The sequence below is a fragment of the Varroa destructor genome, unplaced genomic scaffold, assembly GCF_002443255.2.
Source record: "Varroa destructor unplaced genomic scaffold, Vdes_3.0 BEIS01000005.1, whole genome shotgun sequence".
Classification (NCBI taxonomy): domain Eukaryota; kingdom Metazoa; phylum Arthropoda; class Arachnida; order Mesostigmata; family Varroidae; genus Varroa; species Varroa destructor.
This window is the reverse complement of record NW_019211458.1, coordinates 33049359-33065745: the sequence shown is the minus strand read 5'-3', so window position 1 is coordinate 33065745 and position 16387 is coordinate 33049359. Positions and strand designations below refer to the sequence as shown.

At 38.9% G+C, this 16387-nt stretch overlaps 3 protein-coding genes across 3 annotated transcripts; all 3 read left to right on the top strand.

The window, feature by feature from the left end:
- Window positions 1-10: 10 nt before the first annotated feature.
- Window positions 11-3791, top strand: D2hgdh (D-2-hydroxyglutaric acid dehydrogenase). The gene is made up of 4 exons (XM_022807875.2): window positions 11-169; window positions 1159-1389; window positions 1624-1821; window positions 2077-3791. Exons 2-4 carry the CDS (start codon window positions 1182-1184, stop codon window positions 3141-3143), a joined length of 1473 nt encoding a protein of 490 aa, XP_022663610.1. The 5' UTR covers window positions 11-169; window positions 1159-1181; the 3' UTR covers window positions 3144-3791.
- On the top strand, window positions 659-6881 carry prel (preli-like). Its single transcript, XM_022807880.2, has 4 exons — window positions 659-1026; window positions 4872-5145; window positions 5244-5371; window positions 5801-6881. The coding sequence occupies exons 2-4, from the start codon at window positions 5004-5006 to the stop codon at window positions 6194-6196; spliced, it is 666 nt and encodes a 221-aa protein (XP_022663615.1). The 5' UTR covers window positions 659-1026; window positions 4872-5003; the 3' UTR covers window positions 6197-6881.
- A 3062-nt stretch (window positions 6882-9943) lies between these two features.
- Xpc (DNA repair protein complementing XP-C cells homolog) lies at window positions 9944-16222 on the top strand. Its single transcript, XM_022808225.2, has 4 exons — window positions 9944-10374; window positions 11484-13246; window positions 13572-14461; window positions 14864-16222. The coding sequence occupies exons 1-4, from the start codon at window positions 10281-10283 to the stop codon at window positions 15042-15044; spliced, it is 2928 nt and encodes a 975-aa protein (XP_022663960.1). The 5' UTR covers window positions 9944-10280; the 3' UTR covers window positions 15045-16222.
- The last annotated feature ends 165 nt before the right edge of the window (window positions 16223-16387 follow it).

The window sequence follows — 16387 nt, the reverse complement described above, 5'->3', positions numbered from 1 at the left end:
TTCGTTAGTATTCTGGCTGCGTTGGACGGTCCGAAGGGACGGTATAGAAGCCTTTGTATATAACGTGTGCCCTTCAGCTGTGCGTGATTTTAAGCGGTGAAGCAATATTGAGTGTGGTAGCAACGTGCTGCGGATCGAAACGCGTACCGGACGTTTCTCTAGGAAAAAGGTACGGAAGTCTTATTGTCACGAGCAAATTTCGTAAGAAACTTCACTAAGCAATGTGCAGTTATTATTTAAAATGAAATTTATTCAGATCTGAAGCTTTGTGTGATCTTCTATCCGTTGACTGATGTTTATTTCTGTAAGATAACGTACGTGTCTGTCCGTTGATCATTAAATGATAGCAGATTCTAAAGCTAGGTGTAGCGAATAGTCGCAGTTAAGCAGTAATGTCGTATAGGAAGAGTTTCCAAATACTGGATAAAAAAAAAGTTTAATTTTGATGCTTAACAAAGTCGATTAAAAATTCAACGGTTTTTTTTAGCAATATTGCGTTTGATTTATTTATTTCATCGTTGGTAAATGAAATATTATTTTATATATATGGCTTATTTGACTCCATTAATATATAAACGTAAAGATCCGAATAATTTTATCTACAGATTGGAATAATCCGATGTGAAATAAATTATTTCACATTATTTATTTATTATTATTATTAATTATTTATGTAACTCGATGACATTTTTTTGTACTTGGTGAAAAATCAGTGGTTATTTCTTTGCAATTGCCGTCATTCAATAATAGGATATCATCTTAGTTAATCCCGTCAATTCCATCAGCCTACATCTGAATCGTGCTGTTGATAAACGACTGAACAACGTAACAAACCATAATAGCGAATCGTTATTCCATAAGTCATTCTCGTGGCCAAGGATATTTTTATCAAGTGAACTTTGCTTAGGTACGACGTCAAAAACGCTGGTTTCCAGTAAATATCTTGATCATTGTTCTTGGAAATCATGTCCGTTTAAAACGCAGTTGTCGCAGATCCTATTCACTAAGCTCTACTATAAAATCATGGTAAGGCTATTTCTGTATGCATAGTGATAATCATATGATAGTTTATGGCTAAGTGTGCGGTTTGGCAGTGTTTGCGATTCTAGGGGTATTTTGTTATGTTTGCTGTTAGCGCACTTGTTTTTGCTAATGCAGGTCAAGCGTGGACATCCTTTAAAATGGGTACGAAAATTTGGCAAATTAGTCGAAGGTGCCTGAGCACCTCCTTTACTTGGCGAACTCGCGTGGCAGAAACAAGGGGCTCATTTGGTATATTAAAGGAGAATGACGTTGCCGTGTTCGAACGACTTTTGGGAGCTAGCGGGGTGCTTACTGCTCCTGATGATCTCCGCGCGTATAACGTAGACTGGCTCAACACATGCCAAGGTGACGTAAATGTCACGACTACTCTCGTGAGCTTAAATAACAGCGAGCTAGTTTTTTATAAATTAGGTTTTAGCGTCATTCTTAGTTCTTACTTTTGGAGACATTAAAGACCTTTCTTTAAGTTATACCAGTTACAAATTAGTGGGTTTCAAATTAGGTGTCTCGACATATTTCCTCTCGGTTTATCCATCTTTGAAACAGCTGCTAACGTCTCCTGTTAACGCCTACTTGTAGGCTCCTCGCGTGTAGCGTTATTTCCTCGAAACGCGACTGAAGTTTCTGAGGTCCTTCGCTATTGCAACGAGCGCCACCTCGCTGTTGTACCACAGGGTGGCAATACAGGCCTAGCAGGAGGCAGTGTACCGGTCTTTGATGAAATTGTGCTCTCCACTCGTCGAATGGACAATTTTCATGAGGTTGATGATCTGACTGGTGAGTTATTGGTCTCTAAAGAATGGTTTCCTTTGGGGGAAATCACATTTGTAACTGAGTATACTACGGATCGAAGTTCTAATTTGATCAAAGTCATTTATCAGTTGGTTCGAAGTCTAACCGCGTAATCTTTTACTCGTTTAGCCAGTCGTTATCAATGGTTGGCTGTCTGTAAAGTTACATTCGCCTATGGTATATTTATGCATTAGTTCATCATAGAACCATCGCTTTCTGACCACCGCCTGCCCATTTCAGGCGTTGCGGTTGTGGACGCTGGCATGGTGTTGGAGTCACTCAACGAGCAGGTAGCCCCATACGGTTTAATTGCTCCACTCGATTTGGCTGCTAAAGGCTCATGCCATATTGGCGGTAACATATCGACCAATGCCGGAGGAGTGCGGTTAATTAAGTATGGCTCACTGCATGGATCAGTCCTTGGCCTAGAGGCTGTCCTACCTGATGGGACAGTGTTGAACGGCCTAAGTAAAATGCGCAAAGACAACACCGGCATCGATATGAAACAGCTGTTTATAGGGTCGGAGGGTATTCTCGGTATAGTGACAAGGATTGCATGGTTACTACCACAGCAAGCGGCGTTCAACAGTGTTGCCATTTTAGGATGCGACAACTTTGAGCGTGTTCTTGACGTCTACAAGATGTCAAAGAGCAGGCTAGCTGAATTTCTTTCTGCACTCGAAATGTTTGACCACTCTTGTATGCAATGTGTCCAAGAGAACAGTGGACTTACCAATCCCTTGAGTAAACCTCATCCGTTTTATGTGCTGATTGAAGTACAGGGAAATGACGGCGACATGGTTGAGAATTCCTTGAACTGCTTTATCGAACATATTATAGACAAAGGTGTTGTCACCGATGGGGTTGCCGCTAGCGACGGGCGAAGTGTGGCTGAACTTTGGCAACGGAGGGAACGGATTTCAGAATCGATTAAAAAAGATGGCTATGTTTTCAAATATGACATGTCAGTGCCTCTGAGAAATTATCTCGACCTCGGAAAAAAACTTGAGTCTCGCGTAGAAGGACTAGCTAAGAGAATCTGTGTGTTCGGCCACATGGGGGACGGTAATGTCCATTTGAATATAACAGCTAATGCATATAGTGATCAGTTGTTGGAACGAATCGAGCCGTTTGTTTATGAGGAAACTGTAAGGATGGGAGGAAGCATTAGCGCTGAACATGGTATCGGGGTGCTGAAAAAGAAATATTTGCCACTGCAGAAAAGCGCTAATTGGTTAAACTTCATGAAAAACATTAAGAAAACCTTAGATCCGAACAGAATTTTAAACCCCTATAAGGTAGTCTAACCTAGCCTTGTTCACTTATGGTACAATGATGTAAACGCTATCGAGTATATAGCAACCCTACACAGTCGCTATCTTGTCTTGATGAGCAAACGTGATCTACTTGATTAGAAAATATGCTGAATAGACATTACACAACTTTAGGGACCGCTTGAAATGTTCGACGGATTACTGCCGACAATAAATGGTAGTATGACCTTTGCAGTATATAAGTATTTTTGCATATTACTCACCGTTATTGCAATGCAGTGCAAGCTCTTTTTCATTGCATCTAGTTAGAGTGCAACAATAACACCCTTAGACTACCAGAAAATACTGCTTTCCGCCGGCTAGTTTTATCATTAGTGATCTGTCTTTTGTTGAAGATGTTTCACTAATTATCACTGCTTATTAGAAACCTAATATTTTAGCTTTCGTAGATATAAAATTTGATTATTCGATCATATACACAAGATGTGGTCGATAAAGCCGTATTTCAGGCTCGATAAAAATACTCATTCAATTTTGCAAGCCGGGTTTGTTTCAGGATGGACAACCAAACAATGTGACAGTAATGTGCATATATTTTATTTGTTGTTTATCTCCAACACGAATTCATGGGAAATTCATGTTTGATACGACACAATAAAATAGTACTTCTTTCATATACAATTTTTAATTATAAACGGAGAAACCTATTTCGAAAACCGCTCATCACTTCTTGTATGTTAGCTTTAGCCTTGAGGTCTCAAGTGACAACAATTTCATATCGTTCTGTCAAGGATTTGCGTATCATTTCGAAAGAAAGTCACCGGTATACCTTAGCATAAGTGTTGCCATACATCGCCATCGTATAGAACTAAAAAAATCACAGGTTTCAGTCATCTTTACTTTTCCTCATCGTGGAGGTGTTCACCGTAAACATTAACTGTTTGTGAAGATTAGATTCGTGAGTAACACAAGGTCAGGTTTCATGGAGACAAATATTTACAGCAGGGCTGCGATTAGTATCGATAGTAAAATAACATTACCACAACGTTTTCGTCTCCTACTATCCTTTGTCACTTTGTCGTTATCCATAACGTAACTAATATTAAAAAAAAATCCTATATACGCGACAGACTGTTTCTATTTTATCGCGGCTGGCTAGTATTAGGCCGGTGTTGTAGGCAGCATTTAACGCGTCCGCTTATCTGCGTATCGTTGTTTGTTTTAATAACGGTGACCTGACGCTAACGTAGGCGCGATTCGTTATTGTTGTTGTTTTGCTTAGAAAGAAGAATAAATTAGCCTTTCTTTTTTTTCAAAATTTACGCGGCGCGATGAAATCAACACGAATATTAGAGTACATGTGCGCAGGGTCCCGTAAGTCTTTTATAGGAACACAATGAGAACAGTGTTCTACTAATTACGTACGTAAAAAAGAACTGAGCGGTAAAGAATCAGAGTTGCTTGACGCGTTTATACGAGTTAAATGCTTAGGACATACTTTTTTAAAGATATTTCTAGAGTTAGATTTAGACGGTTTTTCTTTATAAAAGAAGTGATTGTTTTCGTAAGAAAAACCTGCTTATGTGTACTATACGCAGACTAAGTCTATCTAAATACGACATACATTAATAAAACAGTAATTAAACAAATTGCAGATAATATAAATAATTCGGCCAGCTCCCTCAGTTTGTAGCAAGGTGATTTTAGTGAATGGATAGATTATATTGTACTCAGTAGATTTCGTCTATTTTTATTTTTCAGCTGGCGACCCCTCGTCCTAACGATTGAGACCGCCGACCAAGCGAACCCTGGAGTACATTCGTCACTGGCTTTCTACTTTTACGTAGTCGGACTCCGTGATCCCAGAAGTACTTCCAGTTTCATTGAAGGAGGATGACCAAGTTCATGTCTACTCGCGATTCTTTCAACTTTAGTTGGGAGGACGTCAGTCGAGGCTTCTGGAAGCGTTACCCGAACCCAAATGCAAAACACGTGCTGTCCGAGGATACTATTTCGAGATATATCACACGGGAAGGTTCGTATGAAGTCTTCCTTTACTCAGAACGATATCGCCTGCCTGTTGCTGAAGATATTTAAAGGATGACCGCTACAATCTATTTACAATGTTTCCAGGTTCGCTAGTGACGAAACGTCTTTTGGTCAAGAAGGGTACGTTACCAAGTTATGCAAAGATGATTGTGGGTGAAGTAGCATCCAGGACCAACATTGTGGAAGAAAGTATTATTGATCCAATTTCGAGAGTGAGTTTTGGAGACGGATCGTTAATGATTCGTTCCGTTGTAATCAATATTTTATACTGTGCTAGTCAATCACTATGACATTATGTTTGTCCATTTTTAGTCTAAACTATTGCATAGTGAATAAACAGTGATTCTGATATCTACCCTACTAGATATCATATACACGCATAATACAATAGTAAGCTTTATTAATGTAATCAGAACGGCTACTTCGTAACAATAAAGCTAAAACTCCTGAAACGGAATTAAGCGAAAAACTGTAACAGAAGATGAAAAGCTTTTCGAAACTTACCTATTAGTGTGTATTTATACAAAATTGTTCTGTCAGAAAGCCTGCGATGAATCGTAAGGTCGATTTTGTTACTTAGTTCTGCCTCGAATTGTAATGCTCTAATCTCCTTAATGTAATTTATATCAATACTTTTGCAGACAATTACGACGTACACGCGAAATATTGGCCTTACTCATATCATGCAAATAGAAGAGAAATGTGTCTATCGGCCGGATCCAGTAAGTCCGTATATGCGAACCATCTGCGAGCGCCAAGCATGGGTTTCGTCCGGCCTCTCAAGAGTTTCAAAAATTGTAACGGAATTCGGCCTAAGCAGGTTTAAGAAGAGCACGCAGCGAGCTACAAAAGGACTCATTCATGTATTGGAGCAGTTGCGCTTGGCGGGTCAAAACCACAGTGCTCCCTTGGGCCCCCTGGGAACAATGACAGCCAGTCAACAAGCGATGCATCAAGCTACGGAAAAGATTAAAGAGAAGGCGAAAATGGCAAGGGGCATGGCCAAAAATCAGATTCCCCTATGTCGCAGTGGCTGAATCATAGCTGTCGTAATAGTCATTTGAATGGAATGATGCGTCCAAAGTAACACCAATATACATACACACCCATTACACATCCAAAAACATAATATACATATTTACTGTATTTATATTGGGTCCCATTTTCAATTAGGAGATCATTTTTAATTGGGAAAGACCAGGCAAGTAAAGGCGACACGGCTACTTTCGGGGGATAATCATTGGGCAGTTTAGGCAACAATATTAAGACCAACTGTCTCGGCCCGTCGTTTGGCCAGCGAGATAAATCACTTGAAGTTTTATATTTTCGTTATCATCATTATCGCCTAGAAGTTCGTTCGTGATTATAGGTAGCTGTGGTCCTGATTGCACAGAAAGGTCGCTATAGGCGGTAGTACCTACTGAAGTGTTCTTGAAGCACGGATTTGCTATTTTACTAACCCGGTTCCATCTGCTTAAGGAGTCTTGTGCGGCTGTTTTTTAAATATTGCCATCCGTTGGTTAATTTATCACAACGATAGAGTTACTAATGTAATAGGCGAAATTCTAGCAAAATAGTGAATAACAAGGACTGACAGGATTCGTTCAAACGTTACTATTTTTCGATGAAGTAAAAAATCCGTTGTATCAATATAGTGTTTTTTTTATGACTAGCTGTACATGATCATTATAATATAATAAAGGAAATTTTGCGTAACTACAAGGTGTATATATTAGTCATTGTAGATTGTATCACTTCAGTAGATTTCATTCAGGCGTACGTTGCTACTTAAGGCTATGCCAAAAATCATGTCAGCAAAGCATATCAAACTCAAGTACTAAACATTATGTCACTTATTTAAAATAATTTTAGGTTAGTTTAGTTGACTGAAGGTAGGAAAACGGCTGTGAGTTTATTATAGTGTAAGGTATATATAAATAAATGAAATATCCGACAAGCAAAGTTGGCATAACAGCAAATTATATAAAATTGAAATAGTATATCGCGTCAGGCCTAGGGTATCGACAATCAGGCCATTTTGTTAGACAAACAAACTTGAAATAAATGCAAGAAATATGTTCACATACATAAGTGTGCAGAGCATCACAGCTTTTTGACATTTTTTTCACAGGTTTTTGGTTGTGAAAGTTTTTAAAGAATACCATTGTCATTAACGACAATAAACGAAATGCACCCAAATTATATAGTCTCCTCTGGACAACGCGAAACGGGTCTTCATAATTGGGCTGTGTCAATCAACTGCGATAAGTAAAAAAAAACATCTTTGAATCAGTAAGTCTCTAATGAGCTACTACCAGACGAGCTGTCCAATAAGAATACTGTAATCTTCATCCTTAGTGGATAGAGACCGGTTCAGGAAATCACCCTAACATGGCTAAATTTCGACGATGAAGCCACTAATTGCGAACTTCATTGAGAATGACAATAAATAACCCACACGGATGTGGTTCACGTTGCAACTGCTCAAGTATCGATTAAGAGGCAACGAAATATCAAGTGTTGTACTAACTAGGATGTTTAGAGCACAGCCAAAAGCCATTTCCAAAGTGAGAACATTGAAGTAACTAACTTAGTCCCATAGGTTGCATAAACCCTGGTGGTGATTGATTCAAAATTATTAGGAATATTTTTTATTCAAAATTATTAGGAATAGACGAGTAGTGGCAATCTCCGGAAGTAACTAATTGCAGAACATCTTAACAGATGCGATGAGCCGCTGAATGTTGAGCTACGAAGCTGTAGCGAATAGTCTATTCAGGAAACTGGTAGCTAAATAAAATTTATTAGCCCTTTTTATTGTAAATCAGATTCGTTGCATAGTACACATCTTATTGCGAGCAGAACACTTTTGATAGAGAAGGTGTTTTGTACATAAAACAGGCATTGTATAATATACTCAAATCGCTAGCGATACTTACTAAGCTAGTAGAAATTCGTAAAATGTCTACGGGGCTAACAATTAATCGATTATACGGATATTTGAAAGCACTCAAGTCATCACTTGTAGTTTTACTTAAAAGATGGTTTTAAGAATGTCAACTAAAAACCTACTTCAAACAGATTGGTATTAAACGTTTATATTTATCAGAGATATTTCACACTAGACTAAAGATTCTTTTCATTTTTTTCTTGAATACAGGAGTGATAGTTGCACAAATGAGCACTTTTAAAATTCCATTGTTTTAGACACGCATGTATCTAAGAAATTCGACGCGATTCGGCTTGCTAGATTTTTTCTGACTGGATTTTAAGAGAAGAGGCCACTCAGATCGTCTAAATATTTCTATTTGGACAACTATCGAATTGGAAGGAAATAAACTAATTAGGTCGTCGCCTCTATGTTTCGAGTTTTACGTCCGGTATCGTCGTTAGGCATAGCTCCATCAGACAGAGAGACAGCTGGCTCCTGCCAGCACGAAACGAAGTCCCGTTTGTCTGTCTGTCTGTCTTTGTCCGGGTTCGAACCTAAATCACAACGTTAGTTTCCTACTTCTGCTTTACCTGCCACAGAGCTACGTTTTCTAGGGACAATTGAAAGCAAAAGCCATTTTTAAAACTTATTACATTAAGCTGTATAACATGAGCACCCTAAGGACTACATGGAGTACTACTATATGAGTTTCTGTATTTTCGTCATATATAAAAAAGAGTGACAAATATGGCTAATTCGGAATATAAAAATATTAGCTGGTGTGTAAACGTAACTGAACCTAGTAAGGATATATAGTTGTGTCTACATGTCATCTGAACTAAGGCATTGTACTGTCGTGTTTGTAGGTCACACATCTAGGGTTGTTTCTAAAAAAAACTGTTCCGTCTGTGCATCCGTAGCGCATCTGGGCAGTTCAGTTAACTAAACAACACAGCCGACAAATGTATTACGCTCCGTATCACCATTACTATTAGCCGTGGATAATTATTTATGGTAGAATTTTAAACTCAGTAATCAGGCAAACTTTAGGATAGACAGGTTGGCTTTCGAGAACGAGGTTCGTAATTTCTAAATATGTGTATTTTTAGAACCCAATCCAGATGTGAACAGAAGATTGCTGCAATACGTAGCTCTATTCCTGTACGGAAATCAAGCAGCGATGATCTATTGAACCAAGAAATAGATTAAACTAAGGTGGATTATATTGTATTTTTTTAAAGAATTACTATTTATTTTTATTACGCCAGAGTTGCCATAAACTGCTATGCTCTGTGATAAAGTACCTTTTGTGAACATTGGCATATCTTAAAGGATCAAATTTGTCAATGGTCATTGCATCTTTCTTATCTGGTAATGCGATCAAGGCGTATAAATTCCGCTCGACTGAGTAATTATTTAGTAGTTGTACTCCTTAATTGAACATTTAGTAGTAGGTGGAAAGAACTGTATTGTTTACCTCTTTTGTTTCGTATGCAGGCTTTGTGTGGATAATGTATAAACACTTATATTGTGAGAATGATAATAATATTGTAATTGATTGGTGGCAGTTAACGTCGTTGTTAGTTTCATACCTACTGATGTCAAGTATAGCTTAACGTTATGTGTCTTAGAAAGATATTGTTTAATGAACGAGCACAAAGACGACTACCTATTCTTGACACCGAACAATATCTTTTTTTATAAAAACAATTAATAATTTAAAAGTAAATGGCCCCGAATCATTATGAATGAACGTAGCAATATATAGGCTTAAACTCACTATCGGCGATTCTCTATCGACTACAACAGCTGTTCTTTCTTTAATTTTCCCGCCATACGGTTAATATAAACATTGGACATTCGCTCATTTTAGTCGAGCAGGTACAGCCGCGTGCCGACTGGCTATGCTTTCTGCTCCCGGCTTCACTTGCTAGCGTTCATAATCTTCGAGGTGTCGCCAAGTGAGATAGTGTGCACTGTAGAAAGCTTGACCACTGACACTGAGTGTTCCCTCCAAATAAAGGCCGCTTCATTATTATGCTTCTGCGTAGGTTCGAGAATCGATCCTGTCATCATCATGTACAAGCTGAAAAGATCAACAACTTTACAAAAAATAGCCGACCTTAAGGAATACTTGTGGAAGAAAACAAAGAACCTGTGAGCCAAAAGCAGTTTGCTGCACAAATCTCATGGCTGCAACTACAGCAGGTCCTAAAAAAGGCGAAAACTCGTTGCTGGCCTCGTCTCGAACGAGTAAACCTCGAGCAACAGCAGCTAAAATAGGTAAGATCTTTTGGGCGTAGACTTATGGCATGTACAGATATAAATATCTGTGACTCGCTGAGTTGATCCGATATTGTTTATCCGATATTGACAAAATTCTTATATATAGAAATTTTGCGGTGTGAATAGCGCTTTTAAATAGGTCTTTAGGGTGTGCGAACGTATACTTTGCGTTTCTAACTGCTTTACCATGGTATCTTCCGCGGGGCATAGTCATGCTCAAATTTAAATATCCAATTCATTATTGTCACGTTGCCCAGCCTAGTGCTGGTCTGAAAAAACTCGGCTGAACTCCAGTGAAAAATTCCAATTATCCTGTGATGAATTCTAATACGTGATGCGACGTGAGTGTAATCAGTAATTGTGACTGCAAGAAAGATGTGTAAAATGGGCAGAGTCAATTACACAGCAATAGTTTTTGTTCGCTTAATAAAGTTCTATTTAGATTTCGGGAAGAATAATATAAATAATAATAAAGTACGTTCAATACAAACGATAAAACTCTGCAATGTTTACAGCCTACCATTTCATATTGAACATCGATCTATGTAAACCATGCCATCGGTTTTTATCTAACAAAGTTAAAATTATAAGTGAAAAATTATCTTTGTTATCGAACATCTATGCTGATGTTAGTTCATCTTTACAGCGTTCCTTACCTTTCTATGAAAAGACGTACAAAATAATTTTCTTGAATCAGTTTGTACGTTTTTATGCTGCGTGTATATGGGGGAAAATTATCTGTATCTATAGCTTCAATCGGTGCACTGAAATCATGAGGCAAAAAATCTGGACAGAATGCTCAAAACAAAGTGTGCTTTGACCGTATTATATATCATACACATAGACTAACATTTAAAACAGGTTTAGTTAATATTATTAGTCCTTTTCTAATAGTAACACGCGAACAATGTTTTCACGTAAACAGACAGTTATGCTAAACACAAAGCTGGATTCACACTGTGAAACATTTGGCTGCGATACTGTTTTCGTTAATAATTAGTTTCAACATAATAATTTCGCTTATTTCCAGTTTACCCTAAGGATACAGCAGGAAAGTATCATGAAAATGATAACCTAAATTAAAATAAATTTCTTACTCCTTTTAGGGGGTCGCGGTAAGAAAAGGAATGAAGTGAAAAGTGACGGCGAAGTCGTGATCACTCCGGAAATAAATGGGCGAAATGCAAAGAGACGTGAAGGCTCTCCAAAGACAGAAAGTCCACCAAAAAAAGCTCGTCATCAATCAAAATGGGTTGCCCCAGAAAAAGAAGAGAAGTCAGTGCAGTCAGGCGAAAAACCCACAAATCGGGTACCCCGAACTCGGGATACAACTGAAGGCGAGCTCCCCATTCGAAATAAGAATGCAAACAAAAAGTTATCGCAAGAAGAACCCGGCAAGCCCGGTAGTGCAGACAAGTCGAAAACGACCAAAAAAAAGAACACGGCCGCATTGTACGCTCCTTCTGAACTCCCTACTACATCAAAAAAGCGACAGCTACGTCAACGTAAGGAGTCACAGGAGTACACTTCAGATGGCAGCCTACCTGACGACTTCGACGAAGACTATGCTTTCCGTGAAAAGAAACGACTAAAACACTCTCACGAGAAAGAGCTTGGCAGATTGAAGTCAGAGGCGTTTGGTTCTAGTGCCGAAGCAGACCCGAAAATAAAAAAAAAGCAAGGATCTAAACAGTCTAAAAAATCTTCCCAGCTCAAAAAGGTTTTTACGAAGCCTCGAAGGCCAAATCAATATAAAGAGATTGCGCTTGTCAGTAATGTTACAAAAAACGCATCGCCTGGCCCATTTGGAGTAGCCTCACTGGAGCACGAACAACGTCTTCTGCATCTCGCTCGCCAAATGGATGGAAGTGAAGATGATCTGTATGAATCCGCTCATGGTCAGAAGATCCCACAAATGTCGGACCCATCTAAGATATGTACCGAAGACACGAAAAGCGAGGAAGCTCACCGTGCTCTTATTATGAGAATGCTTAAGGAACATGAAGAAGTTGCTGAAATGAGCGATACTAGTGATGACGACGATGAACATACCAACGCTGGGGTAAAGCTGAACAAAGTGTTTTCTAAAAGCGACAAGGCAAAATTATTATCTTCGGTTGCGGGAAACTCTAAAGAGAAGAATGGGTTGGGCAGTGAGCCAAGCGGTAAGCTTAAGCACAGGAAACCGCCTGACAAAAAGTCCGCGACAAAAAAGAAAAAACAACAGCCAAGGACTCAAGCAAATGATCATGAGTCTTCATCGTGCGATGAGGAAGATGAAGGCGATTGGGAAGTTGTAGACAATGCCTCTGCTCGAGATCCAAACTACCAACGTCCAGACAACGTGACAGTTATCCTAAAAAACGATGATTTCATTCCAGATGCCAAGCGGCTTGACATGGAACAAAGAATGATGCGGCTTATTAACCGCCGACGCAAAGTGGTTCAAAATCTTGGTCACAACACTCACTTGCTTTGCTTATTAGCATATCAGAGGTATATCAATTCCATTATTCAAGATGATACATTGAGAGCCTTGGCTCTATCCCGTATGCCAGCAGACCTTGTTCTGCAATCACCACTACCAGCTAGTGGAGCTGACAGCCACTTTGTGAAGAGTCTCTTGCTATTCTGTAGCAGAGCATTTGAGCTAACAGAACCTACCGGTGATGGAGAATCGTTCTCGATCAAATCGCTTAAGGAAAAATTGCGTGTCTTAATCATGAACCGAATGACTAGCTGCAATGTCGTGTATCTTCTTGGAATTGTCTTGATAATGCGATCCATGGGCGTCCCTACACGTTTGTGTTTTTCGCACCGGCCCATGACACATAAGCCTGCACTCCTCAGGAGAAAGAATGGAGAAATAGTACGTACATGAAGTGCAATGAATATATAATTTCATTGAAATAGTTACTACAAGCCCAACTGTTCTACAGGTTTAGTTCCTATCGTTTTTGAAGCTATTTTTACTACGTCTACGATCGAATAGATTAGTAAATATTTTCAATGTATCATGCATTAATCCTATCTGGATACTGGAATTAAAGAACGTGGCACATAGGAGCATATATTTCAGATGATTCTTACATTGTACAATTGGCAATTAATATTTGAGGTTCCTTTATGCATGGGCTCATAGTAATGTGTACATAATATCTTCATCTGTTATTTGAAACTGCTTTCTAATTTAGGCTGAATTTACATCAAAGACGGATTTACTCGGAGAACCCTTAGGTGTACTGGATTATTTTGCAGAGGTGTACGTTGGTGACCGACGATGTTGGAGACCGATGGATACTGAGGAGCACCGGATCATAGAGGATCCTCAAGAAATGGGAGCTCATTTAGATCAGCCTGTACTCTATGTTGTTAGTATCGACGCCAAAAATGCCATGATGGACCTAACACCTAAATACCACAACAACTGGCTAAGTAAAGGAGCTAAATTGCGGCCTAAAAGTGCCTTTTTGGAGAAGACGCTGGCATATTACGCACCTGCAGATGATACAGAAGATCACATCGAGGAGCAAAAAGAGGTCGCGAACCTTCAAGAAAAGCGGGGTCTACCCAAATTTATTTCCGAGTACAAAAACCATCCTAAATACGTTCTTGCAAGGCATCTACTCAAATTTGAAGCCATATATCCGCGTGACGCTGAAATACTTGGCTATGTAAATAAGGAACCTGTCTACCGTCGCGAGTGTGTTAAACTGCTTCGGTCAAAGGATACGTGGCATCGCCATGGGCGACAAGTAAAAGAAGGAGAAATAGCCTATAACGTGGTAAAAGCTCGGCCCAAATGGGATCGACGAAACGAAGTTATGATTAAAGATTTGCCACTCGAGGTATTCGGTGAATGGCAAACGGAACCGTACACGCCCCCGGTCGCTAAAGATGGCAAGGTACCACGTAATGCGTTTGGTAACGTAGAGTTGTTCCATGATGACATGTTGCCTGTGGGTACTGTACACTTGAAGCTACCTGGCTTAAATAGAATCGCTGACGAACTCGGTATCGACTGCGTGCCAGCAGTTGTTGGCTTTGAAGGCGTAGCCCGTGGCTGCCATCCTGTTATTGAAGGGTGAGTGTGCCTTAATCTAACTATTATTTGTACTCGAAGCGGTATATAGTATGACCAATTAGATCAAAAGGCTAAAATGTAAATGTAGATTAGTGAAAATGCATGCAGAGTTAATAATATAATAAAATTTTCTTTTACCTTAGTTGCTACATTGGCTTAATAAGTTGTTATTAGATATAATTATACGGATCCTACGTTCAGCCAATGAGCCTTTACAAATGTATATTAAACAGTCGTTAAATAATTTCGGTTAAAAACTGTATCTCTTTTTCTCTCTCACCCCTTCGGCTTTGGTCACATCCTGGAACTTGCCTGTAGCTGCTTGAGTTTTCTTAGCTTTATATACATATATTTAGGAAGTAGAACTTGGCGTTCTTTTAAGCTGGCATCATCTTCTTTCAGGTTCGTTGTTTGCGTGGAGCATCAGGAGATTTTAGAAGCCGCGTGGTACGAAAGACAAACCGAGGACAGACGGAAACGTCGCGAACGAATCCGTAAAAGAGCCCTAAAAAACTGGAGGAAAATTATCCAAAAAGTAATATGGGACAGTCGGCTCAAAAAAAAATACAGTGGTAATCTATAAACCATAATATTATGTACGTCCTTATGTGGAAAGAAAAGGTGGATGGATTGAAACAGCAAATTAATTTACCGCACAAAAAGGAATGTAATTTAATCAGTAAGATCGACTTTGTTTCCTATGAAATGAGCGCAATATTTGGTCACGCCCTTCACAGGAGACTGTGGCATTATTATAGGTTGTAAAACCTTTTAGACTGACACATAGCCAGCTTGCAATCAAATCGAAACATTACATGAAATTGCTTTGTACATTTTAGGAATATTACGAACATGAGGAATTGAAAAGTATCTAACATATGGTACTTAAAAGTTAATGTGTGCAAACATATTTTAGGTGTCCGCCATATAAATTGGCCGGGATCTGCATTTTTCTGCTTATGTCGATCGCAGATTTTCTATATGAAGCTATACACAACGATTGTAATATGCAGACAGTGTATAACCTTATTACCGTTGTCTTTGTAAAATACGGTCAGTCAGATGTAAGAAACAGCTGCTTGCTCAAGTTAATCATTACGAACGATTCCAAAATTAAATTATGGTTATTTAAACAGTCAGATATGTAGCAAGAAACAGCTGCTTGCTCAAGTTAATCATTACGAACGATTCCAAAATTAAATTATGGTTATTTAAACAGTCAGATATGTAGCTCGTGAAATTGACTTTCGACAAAAATGAGCAATACAGTCATCCTTGGAGATCCAGGACCTATACGATTAAGGTTTGAGATACATAAAGCCTGGTAACCTCTTTAAAGTGTTTAAAGAAATATAATTTGTCAGTGGTGACGATCGGAGCAGTGTTTGGTCGCATACTGTTTTCCTAGAATGAAACTTAAGTTATATTATTTTTTCTGAAGACAGAAATGAGGAGAAGATAAATTTTTGCCTGGCGCAGTCGAGATAATGTTCTCAATGAAATGAGACGATGACCAGATATCAACAACTGGTTATTTTAGGTATTTTCTATTCTAAGTCAAAACAACATTCTATTTCTGTTCTAAACAAAGTCTAAGAATATATGTACTGTAGGTTCACGGTGGGCGCAAACTGTCAACTATTATAATCAGCAGGCATAGACAGGATTAGAATACACGTATGTTGAGGACCAAATGGCCTCACCCAAGAAGGTTTCCGGTCCTTGTTTAATAAAATTAATCAGAAAGGGGTAATAGACAGACACACGCTTATCATGAAATATGCATGTTTATGCTACTTACAGCTCTCATTATATTTATATATTCGGCTTGCCGACAGGTTTTGAACAGCAGAAGATGAAGGCTGCATTTGAGTGGTATTCCATACGCAATGTCCCATTATGAGTTGCAGTGCATTGTATCCGGTT